Genomic DNA, 20,965 nt, shown 5'->3' with positions numbered 1-20,965 from the left:
CCTCGGGCATGGATGTGTGTGATGTCCTTAGGTTAGTTAGGTTTAAGTAGTTCTAAGTTCTAGGGGACTGATGACCTAAGATGTGAAGTCCCGTAGTGCTCAGAGCCATTCACACAAAGTTGGCGCCGGTGGCGACACCTACAACGTGCTAACATGAGGAAAGTTTCCAACCGATTTCTCATACACAAACAGCAGGTGACCGGCTTTGCCTGGTGTAACCTTGTTGTGATGCCTCGTGTAAAGAGGAGAAATGCGTACCATCACGTTTCCGACTTTGATAAAGGTCGGATTGTAGCCTATCGCGATTGCGCTTTATTGTATCGCAACATTGCTGCTCGCGTTGGTCGAGATCGAATGAATATTAGCGGAATATGGAATCGGTGGGTTCAGGAGGGTAATACGGAACGCCGTGCTGGATCCCAACGGACTCGTATCAGTAGCAGTCGAGATGACAGGCATCTTATCCGCATGGCTGTAACGGGTCGTGCAGCCACGTCTCGATCCCTGAGTCAACAGATGGGGACGTTTGCAAGACAACAACCATCTGCACGAACAGTTCTACGACGTTTGCAGCAGCATGGACCATCAGCTCGGAGACCATGGCTGCAGTTACCCTTGACGCTGCATCACAGACAGGAGCGCCTGCGATGGTGTACTCTACGACGAACCTGGGTGCAAGAATGGCAAAGCGTCAATTTTTCGGATGAATCCAGGTTCTGTTTACAGCATCATGATGGTCGCATCCGTGTTTGGCGACATCGCGGTGAATGCATTTTGGAAGCGTGTATTCGTCATCGCCCTACTGGCGTATCACCCGGCGTGATGGTATGGATGCTATTGGTTACACGTCTCGGTCATCTCTTGTTCGCACTTACGGCACTTTGAACAGTGGACGTTACATTTCAGATATGTTACGACCTGTGGCTCTACCCTTCGTTCGATCCCTGCGATCCCTACATTTCAGTACGATAATGCACGATCGCATGTTGCAGGTCCCTTCTGGATAGAGAAAATGTTTGACTGCTGCACTGGCCAGCACATTCTCCAGATCTCTCCCCAATTGAAAACGTCTGCTCAATGGTGGCCGAGCAACTGGCTCGTCACATTACGTCAGTCACTACCCTTTATGAACTGTGGTATCGTGTTGAAGCTGCATATGCAGCTGTACCTGTACACACCATCCAAGCTGTGTTTGACTCAATGCCCAGGCGTATCAAGGCCGTTATTACGGTCAGAGGTGGTTGTTCTGGGTACTGATTTCTCAGGATCTATGCACCCAAAATGCGTGAAAATGTAATCACATATATTTGTCCAGTGAATACCCGTTTATCATCTGCATTTCTTCTTGGTGTAGCAATTTTAATGTTCAGTAGTGTAGCTCCAACTACCGCTCTTCCTTCAGAGTCTGGTAATTCCTGTCGTGCGGCCATAATCAAGTCGGAAACTTTTTCGCATGAATTACGTGGATACAAATGACAGCTCCGACAAAGCACTAACCTTTTATATCTTGTATACGACGTTCTACCGCCATTCCCATAAATACATATCACTATCCCAGGACTCTTGTCACCTGAGTGTATACGAGGGGCGTTTGAAAAGTCCGTGCAAAGTCCGAGAGATGGCACCACCGGCGCCTATCGAGGTCACGTTTAGTTAGTAGCATCTTTGGAAAGAACGCACACCAAGTTTCAGCCATATTGGTCTATTTCTTTGTGTTTGACATTCTTGTGAATCAGAAAGTCGAGTAATTGTCAAAATATGGACGAAATAGGGTTTCGTGTGATGATTAAACATTATTTTATCAAAGGCAAAACGCCTCAGGAGACTAAATAAAGCTTGATAAACATTACAGTGACTCTGCACCTTCGATTATAACAGTTTATAAGTGGTTTCAAAATTTTCGGAGTGGCCAAACTGGCACAAGTGATACTGAACGTTCTGGACGCACTGTGGAGATTACGACTCCAGAAATCATTGATGAAATCCATGATATTTTGATGGATGACAGAAGAGTTAAGGTGCATGAGATTACTAGTGCTGTGGGCATCTCGAATGAACGGGTACATAATATTTTGCATAAACATTTGGACATGAGAAAGCTATTCGCAAGATGGGTTCCGCGATTGCTCACGCTTGACAAAAACGGAATCGTGTGAAGTGTTGCAAGGATGGTTTGCAACTGTTCAGGAAGAACCCGCAGGACTTTAAGTCACTGTGGGTGAAACATGGATACATTACTATACTCCTAAGACCAAAGAATAATCTAAACAATGGGTTATGAGGGGAGAATGTACATCAAAAAAGGTGAAGACCATGCCTTCGGTGGGAAAGGTTACGGCGACTGTCTTTTGGGATTCTCAAGGGATAATCCTCATCGACTATATGGAAAAGGGTACAACTATTACAGGTGCATATTATTCATCGTTATTGGACCGTTTGAAAACCGAGCTGCAAGAAAACCGCCGGTGATTGGACCGCAAAAAATTCCTGTTCCATCACGACAATGCACCAGCAGACACCTCAGCAGTTGCGTCGCAAAATTAATGGAAATAGGATTCCCACTCGTTTCACATCCCCCCTATTCTCCATACTTGGCTGCCTCGGACTACTATTTGTTCCCCAATTTGAAGAAATGGCTGGTTGGACAAAGATGTGATTATAGTAACTAATAGCTATTTTGTAGACTAGGAAAATTCCTATTATTCGGAAGGGATCAACAAATTAGTACAGCGTTGGACGAAATGTATAAGTCTAAAAGGAGACTATGTCGAAAAATAAATAAGGTTCACCCCAAACACCTAAGTAGTTTTCATTTTTACACGGACTTTTCAAACACCCTTCGTATCTCTCTCTGCTGCTGCTTGCAGTACCAGATGAACTACTCCTCGGTTATCTGTCAGATATTCCACCAGCCATTCCATTCTTCTGTTTCAGTGCTTCAGCAGATTTCCTTCCCCTCCTATTCTTTTCAGTATACACTTGTCCAATTTGAACATCAGCTGTTTTTGAAAGAAGTCTTGTACTTCTTATGATTTGCACATGTATTCTTCAGTACTGTGATTTCTCAGTTCTTGATCATTACCTTGTGTCAAGAGAGCTATTTTACTTAAGCAAGGCGGTCTCCTTTGTTTGAGCGTCCTAGCTAATCTTCCACACTCCAGTGGAAAGGTGTATCATCCAGCTTACATCCCTTCGTCATTCCCTGTTTGGTGTTAACAAAGTCACTGTTCCTCATCCAGCCCATCACCTTCGTCTTTGTTATGTTTACCCTCAAGTTGTATTCTGTTTTAAGTGTTGCTTTCCATCCCTTTCCACAGTTCTCCGAAGTCCTTCTTACATCCAGCCAGAAAGGCTGTATCACCTGCCAAATGTAGTTCCCCTTGCCCATTTATATCTGTCACAAGTCTGCCCTATATACAACTATATGAGAAGTGCACATTCACTTGAAGGATGTCAAAGTATTCGATTTCGTGAGACAAGTGCTGTTTCATTGCTTTTTCGTGAATGATTCGAGTGTGGGTAAATGGTTTTTAAGCCTAGCTGTACTGGCGGAAGAAAGTCTCTAATAGCTGGAAGCAATGTTGCCAGTTTTCAGGCGGCGCCAGTATGGCCATAGCTGCAGACAACTGTGGCAGCACGGGGCGTTGCTATAGAAATATCAACTAAATTCATGATTCGTCGTGGATGGTGCGCGAAGGAACTGTGCCAGACCCACTTTAACTAACATCTGTTTATTCTCGCCTAAATAATGACGGAGATTTAATGTGACTACGTACATTATAGAAGTATGAAATACGATTTCAGTTCTCTTTAATGCCATGGCTTGTCTGAAGATGTACATCAACTGATTATCCATTCCGGTCTGTGGCGTCATTGTGCAGTTCTCAGTCCAATGTCAACAACCCCACCAGTCTCAACCCCATGGAGTCTCAACATGCTGGTTATCGTATTATGGCTGTTATTTCTGGACATGCTGGTCATGTTCCTCATTTGATTTTAATTTGCAAGGGTCATCTAATAAGTAATGCCCCACATTTTTTTCTCAGAACATATTTATTGTTAAGAGTCAGAATTCGATGACAATATACATCAACATGTATTGTCCATGTCTTATTTTTCTACGTAGTCTCCGTCACGTTCCATGGCCGTGCGCCAACTTTGTGGAAGAGCGTGCATTAAGCAGCCCAAATAAATGGAAGTTCGTAGACAACACGGCGCGAACGGTCGGCACGAATAATGGCATCCACACGATTCAGCATGTCTGGAGGTGTGATTGTGACAGGACGTCACAAGCGTAGCTGATCATGGAACTCTGTCTCTGCATTTGCTGACGTAGTAACTTTCTTTACCCATCGCCCAACTGTACTCCCATAAACTGCAGCATTGCCATACACTGCACATTTCTTTACCCACCGCCCAACTGTACTCCCATCAACTGCAGCATCGCCATACACTGCACATTTCTTTACCCATCGCCCAACTGCACTCCCATAAACTGCAGCATTGCCATACATTGCACATTTCTTTACCCACCGCCCAACTGTACTCCCATCAACTGCAGCATCGCCATACACTGCACATTTCTTTACCCATCGCCCAAATGCACTCCCATCAACTGCAGCCTCACCATACACTGCACATTTCTTTACCCATCATCCAACTGTACTCCCATCAATGCAGCATCGCCATACACTGCACAATTCTTTACCTATCGCCCAACTGCACTCCCATCAACTTCACCATCGCCATACATTGCACATTTCTTTACCCATCGACTGACTGTACTCCCATCAACTGCAGCATCGCCATACATTGCACATTTCTGTACCCATCGACCAACTTTACTCCCATCAATGCAGCATCGCCATACACTGCACATTTCTTAATCCATCGTGCAACTGTACTCCCATCAACTTCAGCATCGCCATACACTGCACATTTCTTTACCCATCGACCAACTTTACTCGCATCAACTGCAGCATAGCTATACATTGCACATTTCTTTACCCATCGACCAACTTTACTCCCGTCAACTGCAGCATCGCCATACACTGCACATTTCTTTACCCATCGACCAACTGTACTCCCATCAACTGCAGCCTCGCCATACACTGCACATTTCTTTACCCATCGACCAACTGTACTCCCATCAACTGCAGCATCGCCATACATTGCACATTTCTTTACCCATCGACCAACTTTACTCCCATCAACTGCAGCATGGCCATACACTGCACATTCCTTTACCCATCGTGCAACTGTACAACCCATCAACTTCAGCATCGCCATACAATGCACATTTCTTTACCCATCGACCAACTGTACTCCCATCAGCTGCAGCATCGCCATACGCTGCACATTTCTTTACCTACCACCCAACTGTACTCCCATCAACTGCAGCATCGCCATATAATGCACATTTCTTTACCCATCGACCAACTGTACTCCCATCAACTGCTGCCTCGCCATACACTGCACATTTCTTTACCCATCGACCAACTGTACTCCCATCAACTGCAGCATCGCCATACATTGCACATTTCTTTACCCATCGACCGACTTTACTCCCATCAACTGCAGCATGGCCATACACTGCACATTCCTTTACCCATCGTGCAACTGTACAACCCATCAACTTCAGCATCGCCATACAATGCACATTTCTTTACCCATCGACCAACTGTACTCCCATCAGCTGCAGCATCGCCATACGCTGCACATTTCTTTACCCACCGCCCAACTGTACTCCCATCAACTGCAGCATCGCCATACACTGCACATTTCTTTACCCATCGCCCAAATGCACTCCCATCAACTGCAGCCTCACCATACATTGCACATTTCTGTACCCATCGACCAACTTTACTCCAATCAATGCAGCATCGCCATACACTGCACATTTCTTAATCCATCGTGCAACTGTACTCCCATCAACTTCAGCATCGCCATACACTGCACATTTCTTTACCCATCGACCAACTTTACTCGCATCAACTGCAGCATAGCTATACATTGCACATTTCTTTACCCATCGACCAACTTTACTCCCATCAACTGCAGCATCGCCATACACTGCACATTTCTTTACCCATCGACCAACTGTACTCCCATCAACTGCAGCCTCGCCATACACTGCACATTTCTTTACCCATCGACCAACTGTACTCCCATCAACTGCAGCATCGCCATACATTGCACATATCTTTACCTATCGACCAACTTTACTCCCATCAACTGCAGCATGGCCATACACTGCACATTCCTTTACCCATCGTGCAACTGTACAACCCATCAACTGCAGCATCGCCATACAATGCACATTTCTTTACCCATCGACCAACTGTACTCCCATCAGCTGCAGCATCGCCATACGCTGCACATTTCTTTACCTACCGCCCAACTGTACTCCCATCAACTGCAGCATCGCCATATAATGCACATTTCTTTACCCATCGACCAACTGTACTCCCATCAACCGCAGCATCGCCATTCACTGCACATTTCTTTACCCATCGACCAACTGTACTCCCATCAACTGCAGCCTCGCCATACACTGCACATTTCTTTACCCATCGACCAACTGTACTCCCATCAACTGCAGCATCGCCATACACTGCACATTTCTTTACCCACCGCCCAACTGTACTCCCATCAACTGCAGCATCGCCATATGCTGCACATTTCTTTACCCATCGACCAACTGTACTCCTATCAACCGCAGCATCGCCATACACTGCACATTTCTTTACCCATCAACCAACTTTACTCCCATCAACTGCAGCATCGCCATACATAGCACATTTCTTTACCCATCGACCAACTGTACTCCCATCAACCGCAGCATCGCCATACACTGCACATTTCTTTAGCCATCAACCAACTGTACTCCCATCAACTGCAGCCTCGCCATACACTGCACATTTCTTTACCCATCGACCGACTGTACTCCCATCAACTGCAGCATCGCCATACATTGCACATTTCTGTACCCATCGACCAACTTTACTCCCATCAATGCAGCATCGCCATACACTGCACATTTCTTAATCCATCATGCAACTGTACTCCCATCAACTGCAGCATCGCCATATACTGCATATTTCTTTACCCATCGGCCAACTGCACTCCCATCAACTGCAGCCTCGCCATACACTGCACATTTCTTTACCCATCGACCAACTGTACTCCCATCAACTGCAGAATCGCCATACACTGCACATTTCTTTACCCATCGACCTACTGTACTTCCATCAATTGCAGCATCGTCATACACTGCACACAAATGTTTATGGATGTTCACCATGGTTCCTTTTTCTGCACAGAAAAATTCAATAATGGCATGCTGCTAGCAAAGTGAGGAGTCGAAGGTAGACGCCATTTTGATGGTGTACTATGGCTCTGCCATCTGCCAGAACGGTTCGAAACTTGACCGGCGCACCGTACAAATAACAAATGTGAAGCAGCACCAAGGACGTTTGTCTGTGTATATTAATGCCTTTTTTAAAAAAAAAAACTATCGAGCATTACTTACTGAACGACCCTCGTGCATCGCCATGCTAGCGAAATCGTTTATTCTGTGGGCTTATTTCATTATAGTCAGTACCATAGAAAGCTGTCAATCTGATAAACATTTGACTGCTGAGGAGCTACAGATGGTTTTCATATCCTCCCATTAAAACATTCCACAGCATACTGGCTGGTATCTTAAATATCTGGTACTTGATTCTTGTACTTACCCACCATTTGTTAGATACGAATGTTCGCATTCTGTTCTCCTTAGGTCAGCCTGAAAATATTTCTAGTTTGGCTCAATATTGTACTTTAGTAGATGATATAAAGTGTCTCCTTGAATCCCACTGTTTGCTGAGTACCGTGGTTTGTGAAATACCTCAAGAAGACTAGAAATCATATTGTTCGCCATTTGCTTGTCTTTCCCGTCAATTGTTTCGCTATTTATATCCACACGCAAAGTGCTGATTCACGAGGTGAGTATATTTCCTATTACACTTACATAGAGGGTTTGACTTTCCCGTATGAGGCATCTAATATACTAAACAACTAGATCTAGAATACTAAGCAGCTGACACTATATTTTAATAAAATCTATTATTACAATATGTCAAGAACAACTTAAATTGACTAAGTACAAATGTACATTCTTTTTTGTTGATACAGTTTTGGAGCCTCGTGCAGATAGGGGTATTGTTCGTCCTGGGCAGGTCAGGTAATAATCCTCACTTAATATTTTTTTTGCTACGAAAAATCAAATTTATTCAAAAAGAAATAACCTAGTCAATATGCAATTTATCCAATACCCTCACTTTATCAAGTTTATTAAAACTCAAGTCTAACAAACATTTTTTTTTTGTTTTAATAGTTTTTCTTAAGTTTACATTTGTGTTGTCATACCTGCCTTGTCAGCTGAGGGTACAGTTAGGACTGTGCAACTTTTAAACTTCAACGCTGATCAAAAACATAAGGTCCTGAGCCTGCACAATTAGAACACATCTCCTGTTGTCATCGCTGATTCTGTCCGCACTCAACAATCTTCAAAGCTCTTTCCGTAGCCAGTGCAAAAGGTTTCTTCTACTGCTTTTCTTTGTTTCGTCAAGTGGCAGTTGGTGTATTTTTTGACTTAATACAGTTTCAGCTTTTATTCTTCTTCTATTTCACGCTCTCATTTCATTGATTTTTCTCTTTGGCTTCTTATCATATTTCTTTTCTGCTTTCTTTCTTTTCTCGAAATTTTCTCCTTTTTTCTCTTCCCATGTAATTTTACATAGCTAACATGATTCTATTTCACACTTTCGTGCATTTACTTGCCTCTTATTTCAGTTTTGCACTTTGGCAAGGGGTGAATATCAAGAAACTGAGAGGTTATTCTCTTTTTTGCGTTGTATTTAAACTTAGTATGATCACATGAACCAACAGTATTCGTTTCCGGGGTTCTGCATCGCTTTTAATGTTCTACTGCCAATATCTACAAATTTACATCTTTTCTCTTTATTTATTTATTGCCTATTTAGCTTACTCAGATAAGGCCTTAAGCCCCCCTCGTACCTCTCACCACGAACAACATAAACCAAATGTATTACATAATGTTCACAATGATGATAATTTCTATTAATAACACTAATAATAAACGGCATTTTGAAAATACTGATTGTCCATGTTTAGCAGTGGAAGGGATAGTGGAAAAGAGAAGATTGAAGTATTTGTAACAGTAGCTGATAAGAAAGAACAGAATTTAAGTAGAGAACTCTGTAGATAATGGAGAGGGAAAAGTGGTGTGCGAGGGAGGGCAGACGAGAATGAACAGCAGACATGAGTATAGAAGATGTATTAGTGTGATAGAAGATGGACCGTAAGCTGTCCCTTGAAGTTTGAAAGGAAATTAATTTTCTAGTATTTTATGGAAGATTGTTCAAATGTGGCTTTCCTAGTACAGAAAATAGTTTAGACAACATGGCAGGAATAGGAATTTCCTTTGTTAAGAACGGGTACTGTGTGAATTACTGTTAATAAGCGGGAGGGAAATGACTGAGAAGGCGGTTCTAGGCGCTACAGTCTGGAACCGCGCGACCGCTAAGGTCGCAGGTTCGAGTCCTGCCTCGGGAATGGATGTGTGTGATGTCCTTAGGTTAGCTAGTTTTAAGTACACTACTGGCCATTAAAATTGCTACACCAAGAAGAAATGCACATGATAAATCAGTATTCGTTGGACAAATAAAATATACAAGAACTGACATGTGTTTACATTTTCACGTAATTTGGGTGCATAGATCCTGAGAAATCAGTACCCAGAACAATCACATCTGGCCATAAGAACGGCCTTGATACGCCTGAGCATTGAGTCAAACACAGCTTGGATGGCGTGTACAGGTACAGCTTCTCATGCAGCTTCAACACGATATCACAGTTCATCAAGAGTAGTGACTGGCGTATTGTGACGAGCCAGTTGCTCGGCCACCATTGACCAGACATTTTCAATTGGCAAGAGATCTGGAGAATGTGCTGGCCAGGGCAGCAGTCGAACATTTTCTGTATCCAAAAAGGCCCGAACATTATGTTGCTGAAATGTAGGGTTTCGCAGGGATCGAATGAAGGGTAGAGCCACGGGTCTTAACACATCTGAAATGTAACGTCCACTGTTCAAAGCGCCGTCAATGCAAACAAGAGGTGACCGAGACGTGTAACGAATGGCACCCCATACCATCACGCCGGGTGATACGCCAGTATGGCGATGACGAATATACGCTTCCAATGCGCGTTCATCGCGATGTCGCCAAATACGGATGCGACCGTCATGATGCTGTAAACAGGACCTGGATTCATCCGAAAAATGGCGTTTTACCATTCGTGCACCCAGGTTCGTCGTTGAGTACACCATCGCAGGCGCTCCTGTATGTCAAGGGTAACTGCAGCCATGGTTTCCGAGCTGATAGTCCATGCTGCTGCAAAAGTCGTAGAACTGTTCGAGCAGATGGTTGTTGTCTTGCAAACGTCCCCATCTGTTAACTGAGGGATCCAGACGTGGCTGCACGATCCGTTACAGCCATGCGGATAAGATGCCCGTCATCTTGACTGCTAGTGATACGAGGCCGTTGGGATCCAGCACGGCGTTACGTATTACTCTCCTGAACCCACCGATTCCACATTCTGCTAACAGTCATTGGATCTCGACCAACGCGAGCAGCAATGTCGCGATACGATAAACCGCAATCGCGATAGGCTACAATCCGACCTTTATCAAAGTCGGAAACCTGACGGTACGCACTTCTCCTCCTTACACGAGGCATCACAACAACGTTTCGACAGGCAACGCCGGTCAACTGCTGTTTATGTATGAGAAATCTGTTGGAAACTTTCCTCATGTCAGCACGTTGTAGGTGCCGCCACCGGCGCCAACCTTGTGTGAATGCTCTGAAAAGCTAATCATTTGCATATCACAGTATCTTCTTCCTGACGTTTAAATTTCGCGTCTGTAGCACGTAATCTTCTTGGTGTAGCAATTTTAATGGCCAGTAGTGTAGTTCTAAGTTCTAGAGGACTGATGACCTCAGAAGTTAAGTCCCACAGTGCTCAGAGCCATTTGAACCGTTTTGAATGACTGAGAAGACGATAAACACAGTGTATTATAATCGCCATGCTTATTTCCACATAGCTGTAATAATTTTTCGTAGGCAGAAGTGATATGGTCGACTTTAGCTAACATCATAGATGAATCGTACACAGAAATTCAGTGGCAGCCTGCATGCGCTCGCTTAAGCAATTCCCTGGAGATCGGGACTGCCATAGTCAGGCAGGGAGATTATTAGTGTCTCTGAGTTTCATTTTAAACTCGAGAGGAAGCAATTCTTGTATACTTCTGTAGTGAATGAAGTGACATATACAACATATTACAAACTGCAGTTGTGCGTTCTGTGATGTCGTCACACCGCCGCCTGAGAGATCGAGCCGCCGGAAGCGATTCTCTCGAAAAAACTGAACAGAAGAAAAGCTGTGTCAGCCAAAGAGTACACAGCCTGTCGCAGTTCTTGTGTTCGCCGCGAGGCGCCGCTAGGCCACTTCATGTGCAGCACGAGAGCAGTGCAGTTGTGCCAGTCTACAGTTCGTAGCCGCGCTCAGTGGTCAGACAGCGCCGATGTTAGTCACCGGCTGCAGCTCAGTCATTGCTGCCATCAAGTCATTGTAGCCCCGTTCCAAGTTAGTCCTCAAAGTCACCGGATTCGACATTCAAGATTACGAGAGATTAATTCGTCACTGCAAGATTTGTGACTTGTAAATTATGTCATTCTACAGACGCTTAGTCTAGACGCGTCTTCTATAATTGTCAACCAACTCATCATGGACTACAGCAAACTAATAAATACTTTCTTATTATGTACTCCTGCTAATTAATTGTGTTTTCCTGTTGTAGCTACCAGGCAGTCATGGCATATTAGAACCCTCGTTCGCACCAACTCGGCTACCTCATACACTACTGGCCATTAAAATTTGCTACACCACGAAGATGACGTGCTACAGACGCTAAATTTAACCGACAGGAAGAAGATGCTGTGATATGCAAATTATTAGCATTCCAGAGCATTCACACAAGGTTGGCGCCGGTGGCGACACCTACAACGTGCTAACATGAGGAAAGTTTCCGACCGATTTCTCATACGCAAACAGCAGTCGACCGCCGTTGCCTGGTGAAACGTTGTTGTGATGCCTCGTGTAAGGAGCAGAAATGCGTACCATCACGTTTCAGACATTGCTAAAGGTCGATTTGTAGCCTATCGCGATTGCGGTTAATCGTACCGTGACGTTGCTGCTCATGTTGCTCGATATCCAATGACTGTTAGCAGAATATGGAATCGGTGGGTTCAGGAGGTAATACGGAATGCTGTGCTGGATCCCAAAGGCCTCGTATCACTAGCAGTCCAGATGACAGGCATCTTATCCACATGGCTGTAACGGATCGTGTAGCCACGTATCGATTCCTGAGTCAACAGATGGGGACGTTTGCAAGACAACAACCATCTGCACGAACAGTTCGACGACGTTTGCAGCAGCATGGACTATCAGCTCGGACACCACGGCTGCGGTTACTCTTGACGCTCATCACAGACAGGAGCGCCTGCGATGGTGTACTCAACGACGAACCTGGGTGCTCGTATGGTAAAACGTCATTTTCGCGGATGAATCCAGGTTCTGTTTACAGCATCATGATGGTCGTATCCGTGTTTGGCTACATCGCCGTGAACATACACTGGAAGTGTGTATTCGTTATCGCCATACTGGCGTATCACCTGGCGTGATGGTATGGGGTGCCATTTCTTACACGTCTCGGTCACCTCTTGTTTGCATTGACGGCACGTTGAACAGTGGACGTTACATTTCAGATGTGCTACGACCCGTGGCTCTACCCTTCATTCGATACCTGCGAGCCGGCCGGAGTGGCCGACCGGTTCTAGGCGCTACAGTCTGGTACCGCGCGACCGCTATGGTCGCAAGTTCGAATCCTGCCTCGGGCATGGATGTGTGTGATGTCAGGTTAGTTAGCTTTAAGTAGTTCTAAGTTCTAGGGGACTGATGACCACAGCAGTTGTCCCATAGTGCTCAGAGCCATTTTTGAGCCCTGCCAAACCCTACATTTCAGCAGGATAATGCACGATCGCTTGTTTCAGGTCCTGTACGGGCCTTTCTGGATACAGAAAATGTTCGACTGCTGCCCTGGCCAGCAAATTCTCCAGATCTCTCACCAACTGAAAACGTCTGGTCAATGGTGGCCGAGCAACTGGCTCGTCACGATACGCCAGTCACTATTCTTGATGAACTGTGGTATCGTGTTGAAGCTGCATTGGCAGCTGTACCTGTACACACCATCCCAGCTCTGTTTGACTCAATGCCCAGGCGTATCAAGGCCGTTGTTACGGCCAGAGTTGGTTGTTTTGGGTACTGATTTGTCAGGATCTATACACTTAAATTGCGTGAAAATGTAATCACATGTCATTTCTAGTATAATATATTTGTCCAATGAATACCCGTTTATCATCTGCATTTCTTCTTGGTGTAGCAATTTTAATGCCACCTCATGTTGATGCACTCGATTATGGTGGAAGATCGAGAGCCATCACGTTCAGTTCAGTATTGAGGGTGGATGAGATTCTCTGAAATTAGGGTTAACATACCTTTATTGATCTACTAAGACTGCTTGCGTTTTAGGTGCCTTAACATTCAAATCTTTGTTCTTTGCCATCTCTGATAAAGCAAGTATCTCAGCATTTACATGCTGGATGGCTGTCCACAGGTGGGTCGGAGTGGCAGTTGGGTATAACTGAAGGTCTGCAGCATATGAGTAACATATGCGTGGTAAGAGAACAGTCACCCATCATTAGCGTATAATGGAAAATGTAATGGTCCCAATAGTGATCGTTGCGGAACATCTGGTACTACACCTGGCGACTTTCTTAACTGAATCGTGTTAGAGGATTAGGGGTGTTTCTACAGTTATAAACAGATAAAATACTGCAATTCTGTCTGACGTACTAATCAGATTCAACATAACATTAGGTTTATCATAGGTGCAGCAAATCTACGTAACATATGCCAAGGAAAGACGGTCGATATATTGCAAAGAAAGTTTGTTTTTAAATTACGCAAATGTTCGTAGCCGGGTGATAAAGTCGGCTACCGAATTAAGTGAAATGGAAGTAGCGCAAGCCCCTAAAGTCTAAAAATTAAATAGCTCTAAACAACATGCGGTGTTCAGGCTAAGTTATTCAAAGTTGCCTTCACTCTAATGCAAATAAATACGAACCTCACAGACATACAATATTATTATCTAAGAGCCAATCAGTTAAGAAAATTAATGAACATCATCACCCACAAACTGAACTGAAATCTGACTCGTAGCAGTTAGGTCCTAATCATCAATGACTATTTACTAAAAGTTTTGAAGTATCGTAACACTGTCACTGAAATATTTCTATGTCTTAACCCGTACGACTAAACCACCGTTGAATCTGATATAGTTCCTGTCTGTCCAGCTCCATCCATAACAGTGTCACTGTGAAAGGTGGTCGCCATATTTTTATCCCCTCAGGGGTCCCCTTCCTCAGAGTTTTTATATCTCTACATCACTTACTCGCTTCAAGCAATCACCAAGCTTCCTTACCACTTTTTATATAACACTAAAATCGTAAATCTGAATTTGCCATTAGGTGCACGTTAAAAATGTAAACAAAACTGAAATATCACAGTTGATTCTAATTGCAGTAGTTTCGCCACAAATGTAAATGTTTGTTTCAGTATTCAAAATCGGGTCTTAATTGTTGTGGCCTCAATAAATACTCTACAGACACTTACAGGCAGCTGTATTTCATAGTAATTGCCATACTGTATCCACTGCCACAATCAAACTTAATTATACAGAATGTGTGTAAAGTAATAAACAATCGATTAAAAATAACCATTACAAACATAAATACTATATACTAAATTTTGTAACTCTTTTAAATTTATTGATGACAGCAGATACTACCTTGCTATCAGAATAGCTGTCATACACTGCCAATGTGCTGATTCTGGTCAAAAATTCAATTAAAATGTCTCTCACATGTTGATTAATTAAATAGTGAAACTTGTGGCTAGGTCACATGACGCATATCGACTAGCACTCCAGATTGATACAACGATCTCTTTTGTGCAATTAAAACTGTAATAGGTATTAATTATGTATTTTGTTTACTTTAAAATATCGTCTCGCCTCTGTATCTTGTCGCACTTACCATCTCCAAAGCATATCTACATATACCAAGAATTATCTTCTCTAATCTTTTACATGACGGTTCGTGCTCTGCAGTTACGACAGACATGGCACTGCACATGCACAAACGTGTAAAAGTGAATCTATTCCCTTATGCTCACTACCTAACGGATCTGTCGTCATGTGTGGAGATTGTCTAAATCGGACTGTTCCGCATGGTACAGCCATGGTGCTCTGTTAGCTGCCAGCACTACCAGCCTATCGTCAGATGTCCCCTAGCACGGCGGCAGCACTGCAGCACGTGCAAACCAAATGCGCTGGCTGACAAAGTCAAACACTAACAGACAAATAATACAGTACGTCGTGTCACGGTACCTCCACTTGCCTTATCTTTCACTAAGCGAATCATATATGGAAACCAGCACCAAAATGAGCGCGAGTAAAATACATAAATACAGAAGTGTAACATTTTGAGAACAGATGGGGTCAGCATGTGCATTGCGTTTTCAGCGTTCAAAACAAAACTAAGCTCACGTGTACCTTTTCGCGAGTGACAGAGTAACACATTGTACGCAAAATAAAATCCATACATGTTATAAAAATGTATATATGTGTGCCTGTATGTTCCATATCTCCACTAAACCAATGGACCGAATACAAGGAATCCTGGGTCACATACACTATGTGATCAAAAGTACAGTTGCTCCATGAGGGAGTAAAGTTTTCCTCTTGCGACATATGTAGGCCACACATAGCCTAGCTTCAACTAGCACAGCGCAATAAGCTGTGTCACTGACGGTCAGTGCGTATTGCCATCTGCTCCACATTGATTCGTCCCTTTCATGATCCTATAAATTTGGCTACGAAATCTATGTGGGTCTCATTTCAAGGTCTTTCTTAGGAAGATAAGGGTAAAAAAATGGTTCAAATGGCTCTGAGCACTATGGGACTTAACTTCTGAGGTCATCAGCCCCCTAGAACTTAGAATTACTTAAGGGGCTCCGGAAAGGCTCAAAATCATGAAAAGTTCAATTTTTACTTTTTTGCGTTTTCTGAATCTGCAGACTATTACCTTTTAATAGATATATAATTTATTCAATTCCGAAGACTACAACTATTTTTAAATTTTTTTTGAAATGTGTTCTACATGGGCGTGACCCACTGTGGCGCTGTTAAACTGCTGTCAAATGGTGTTATTATTAACGTCCGTGTTCGTCAGGTACATTTTAGTGATGTGAGATAAAGTATGTGTTGTGGCTAACCTGTGATGGAGATGATAAAACCTATTTTCAGAGACTTAGCAGCACCTGAACTGTTGAAAAAGTGTATTCACGGAAAAACTCAAAACCCCAATGAAAGTGTAAATAGTGTTATATGGTCGAGAATCCCCAAGACTGTATTTGTTGGAATAGAAACACTTCACTTTGGTGTGTATGATGCTGTTGCGACTTTCAATGATGGCAACATTGTAAGGTGCAAGGTATTTAGAAATATGGGAATGAAGATAGGTTCTAACATGGTACGAGCGATGCTTGCTTTAGACAAGGAACACCTTCGGGCTGCAGACAGGGCTGTAAAGAGTCTAGAAATACAAGCAAGAGTAAACAGGAGGAGGAACAAGAGGAAGCTGCAGGAGGAGTTTGCAGAGGATGAAGATAATCCATCCTATGGACCTGGAATGCACTAAAAAGTTAATCCAATCTTTGTCGCTCGATTCCTAAAACTTTTATTTTCTCATACTAATTACATGTTTTCTAAGGATCTTCCAAACATATTTGTTTCAAACTTTCAGTAAATGTTACACAGTACCTTCTGCATAATTTAACACAGCCTTTTTCCAAAAAACTGCATATTTTTGAATATATAAATAAAAAATTGCAAAAAAATGTTGTGAATTTTCATTACAATTGAAAAAAATCATCTTTAATAACTGAACTAAAATTTTGTAAAATCGCTGTGTTAAGTTGTAGCCCATATTCCAATAAATAATCTGTAAAAAGTTCAACTTCCTACCTCAAATACTTTGTGAGGAAAGATGTAATTTATAAGCATTATTTTAACATTGCAAGTATAGGGCGTTCCGGAGCCCCTTAAACCTAACTAACCTAAGGACATCACACACATCCATGCCCGAGGCACGATTCGTACCTGCGAGCATAGTGGCTGAGCGGTTCCAGACTGTAGCGCCTAGAACCGCTGGGCCACTCCGGCCGGCGATTAGGGTCAGTCAACACATCTAAGGGGTTTTCCAGCCAGTACAACGTAGAGTGTGGCACATTTACGACTGTCGTTCCAGTGACGACGGAATGTCGTACCACCTGTTCACAGGTCGCGTCATTTATTAGCCTCCCGTTACCTTTTGACTCCATCGCCATCAAATCTCTTGGCTCGCCTCCCTCATAAGAATTTTTGAGCACCACTTCCGGAGTGAATACTGAGTACACTCAATGCCTGCGCATTTTAAAATAAGGCTCTGTCAATAACACTTCCCTCTGACATTCGGCTTCTTCTGCATTACACCGAAACAATGGCACTTTGCATGCCTGCTCAGTAGTCTGTACCATTCTCATGTGAGAAACTACCAAGTGCGGCCCAGTCAGCAACTTCCACACCGCCGCGGATGAGATGGACTGCCGGCCGCGGTGGTCTAGCTGTTCTCGGCGCTCAGTTCGGAACCGCGCGACTGCTACGGTCGCAGGTTCGAATCCTGCCTCGGGCATGGATGTGTGTGATGTCCTTAGGTTAGTTAGGTTTAAGTAGTTCTACGTTCTAGGGGACTGATGACCACAGATGTTAAGTCCCATAGTGCTCAGAGCCATTTGAACCATTTTTTTGAGATGGACTTCCGCGTTGTGACAAACGACATTCACAAACAGCAGCCGACGGTTATCTTCGGTGTTGGCGCATGACAGTGCTAGTACGGAGTTCCAGGGTTGCAGTTCATAGCTACAGTTCGTAGTGGAGATCGTCCTGCGAGATTCAGTCTACAAGTGGAGTCGCCTGTAGCCTTCACATAGGAACAAGTGTTTATTCGAGTGATTGGCAGTGTGGCGGCGAGAACAGACACAGTCTTGTTGATGTTGTATTCAGTAACGCATGCCTTCACAAGACACTGTTTACTTGTATCAGTCCACAAGCACATCACACTAGTTGTTGTAAAAGTTTAGTTAAGTATCACAGCGCAATAAAGTTGTGGGTGTTGGAGAGAACAATTCCTTTATTCCCATATACATTTAGCAGTAACTGAACACTACACACATGAATGAATTGTGTAGACATGAGCAGCACGGAATAACTAACTAAAGCTAAGTCACAGAATAACTATATCACTGCACGTAAATTAACACTTCACGGAATGTTTATGAAGCACTGTACACTTGTACGGATCGATTGTCAGAAATAGGTCACTACATGACTCCCCCCTTTAATGCTAACGATACCGCAGATTAAAATTTCACACGCCGTCCAGCTCTTGTAACTACTTCTTTCTTGAAATCGGGCGGTGCGTCACGTGTGTCAGTGGTTGTGTCAGGGAGTGGTGTAGTAGTCCTAGACTTCGGTCTTGGTGTTGCAGTTGAAACGCCCCCTTAGGAAAAATTATACACGACTGTGCTGATAAACCTCTTACACTATTTGCTTTTCAAACAGCTGAGCAAAACTGAACGTACTCAAACATTCACTAAAGTGACACACAATATTTTTAGCGCAACGCAATCTGACTTTCAGAAATCTCTACAAAAGAATGGCCCTGACTAACATTAATCTATACCTTTCACAAATCACTTACCTCACAAAAATCTTCATTACTCGAACTACTGCAATACAGCGAGCGCCACTACTGCCAGCTAAATAAAAGATTCAAACTACGGAAGGCACTAACTACTGATAGGGATACTTAGCAAGTGAAAGATTTTTAATAGAGAACAAACAATGTATTTACCTTAATAATCATAATATATATAGCAGTTCATGACAAATTTCAAAACTCCGCCATCTCTCTCCCCACATCCACCACTGCTGGCGGCTCAACTGTGAGAAAATTTTAGCTTTTGACCAACATTGTATCAATAAGTGTGTGCATTTGATTTCTTGGTTATTGTAATTATGAAAAATTTTATCAAATCATTATTGGCCACTGCCCAAAAAAATTTGTAAAATTTTTTGTGGGGAGCATGGGGGCTATGTAAGTAGGCTGTTTATGTTTTCTTATTGGCAACGTTACGTAGCGCTCTGTATGAAAATCACTGGCTGTGCTGTGTGCAGTATGTGGCTAGTTTGCATTGTTGTCTGCCATTGTAGTGTTGGGCAGCGGCAGCTGGATGTGAACAGCGCGTAGCGTTGGGCAGTTGGAGGTGAGCCGCCAGCAGTGGTGGATGTGGGGAGAGAGATGGCGGAGTTTTGAAATTTGTCATGAACTGCTATATATATTATGACTATTAAGGTAAATACATTGTTTGTTCTCTATTAATATCTTTCACTTGCTAACTATCCCTATCAGTAGTTAGTGCCTTCCGTAGTTTGAATCTTTTATTTAGCTGGCAGTAATGGCGCTCGCTGTATTGCAGTAGTTCGAGTAATGAAGATTTTTGTGAGGTAAGTGATTTGTGAAAGGTATAGGTTAATGTTAGTCAGGGCCATTCTTTTGTAGGGATTTTTGAAAGTCAGATTGCGTTGCGCTAAAAATATTGTGTGTCACTTTAGTGAATGTTTGAGTACGTTCAGTTTTGCTCAGCTGTTTGAAAAGCAAATAGTGTAAGAGGTTTATCAGCACAGTCGTGTATAATTGTTCGTAAGGGGACGTTTCACAGTGACTGGTGTTCGCTGAGTGTTGTGGTGTTCGTGGGGTACAGGAACACATCTTGTGGCTTCTCCTGTCTTCTCCGGTTTGTGTTCAGTGGTAGCTGTGGTGTCTGTTGCGTCCAGAATTGCAGGCTTGATACGGTGCAATGCAACTGTGGTGGGTGTACCGTTAATCATTATGCGGAAAGTATTGGTATCCGTACTGACTACCAGATATGGTCCTTCATATGGTGGCTGCAGTGGTTTACGCACAGTATCGTTGCGTAAGAATACATGCGTGCACTTGTCTAGCTCCGCAAAAACGAACGAGTGTCTTCCAAGCTGGTTTCTAGGCATTGTTGGTCTCAATTGGCGTATATGCTCTCTTAATCTTGTGGCGAATTGTGAGGCTGTGATTGTATCATCTGCCGTGCTGTGCAGAATTTCTCCAGGTAGGCGTAATGTTTGTCCATACACTAGTTCTGCTACTGTTGCTTTCAGATCACTTTTTAATGACGTTCGTAGACCCAAAAGTACGATAGGTAGTGTCTCTGTCCAATTCGGTGTTGCGTGACATCTCAGTGCTGCCTTTAACTGTCGATGAAGACGCTCAACCGTGCCATTTGATGCGGGGTGGTATGCCGTGGTGCGTATGCGTTTCGTACCTAATAACTTAGCCAATGCTTTGAAAACGTAGGCTTCAAATTGTCGTCCTTGATCAGTTGTAATTCTCAGTGGAACCCCAAACCGGGCAATACAACCACGAAAAAATGTTTGAACTATAGTTTCTGCAGTGATGTCCTTCATTGGAAATGCCTCAGGCCACCTAGTAAATCTGTCAATCACCGTGAGGCAATAACTGTAGCCTTCCGATGTCGTGAGTGGGCCGATGATGTCAACATGCACATCGTCAAAGCGCTGATTTGGTGGAAG

The 20,965-nt window shown here is 43.4% G+C and overlaps 1 protein-coding gene across 2 annotated transcripts in view; it reads left to right on the top strand.

Annotated features, from left to right (window-relative positions):
• The window catches only part of LOC126106683 (uncharacterized), a 182,637-nt gene that overhangs the window by 118,370 nt on the left and 43,302 nt on the right, over positions 1-20,965 (top strand). For both annotated transcript variants that reach the window (XM_049913051.1, XM_049913050.1), the window contains exon 5: positions 8,176-8,224. In XM_049913051.1, the coding sequence (XP_049769008.1) occupies positions 8,176-8,224 (49 nt within the window). The remainder of the gene's footprint in view (positions 1-8,175; positions 8,225-20,965) is intronic.

The sequence above is a fragment of the Schistocerca cancellata genome, chromosome 10 (assembly GCF_023864275.1).
Source record: "Schistocerca cancellata isolate TAMUIC-IGC-003103 chromosome 10, iqSchCanc2.1, whole genome shotgun sequence".
Classification (NCBI taxonomy): Eukaryota; Metazoa; Arthropoda; class Insecta; order Orthoptera; family Acrididae; genus Schistocerca; species Schistocerca cancellata.
The sequence above is the reverse complement of the archived record's forward strand: the minus strand, read 5'-3'. Positions and strand labels throughout refer to the sequence as shown.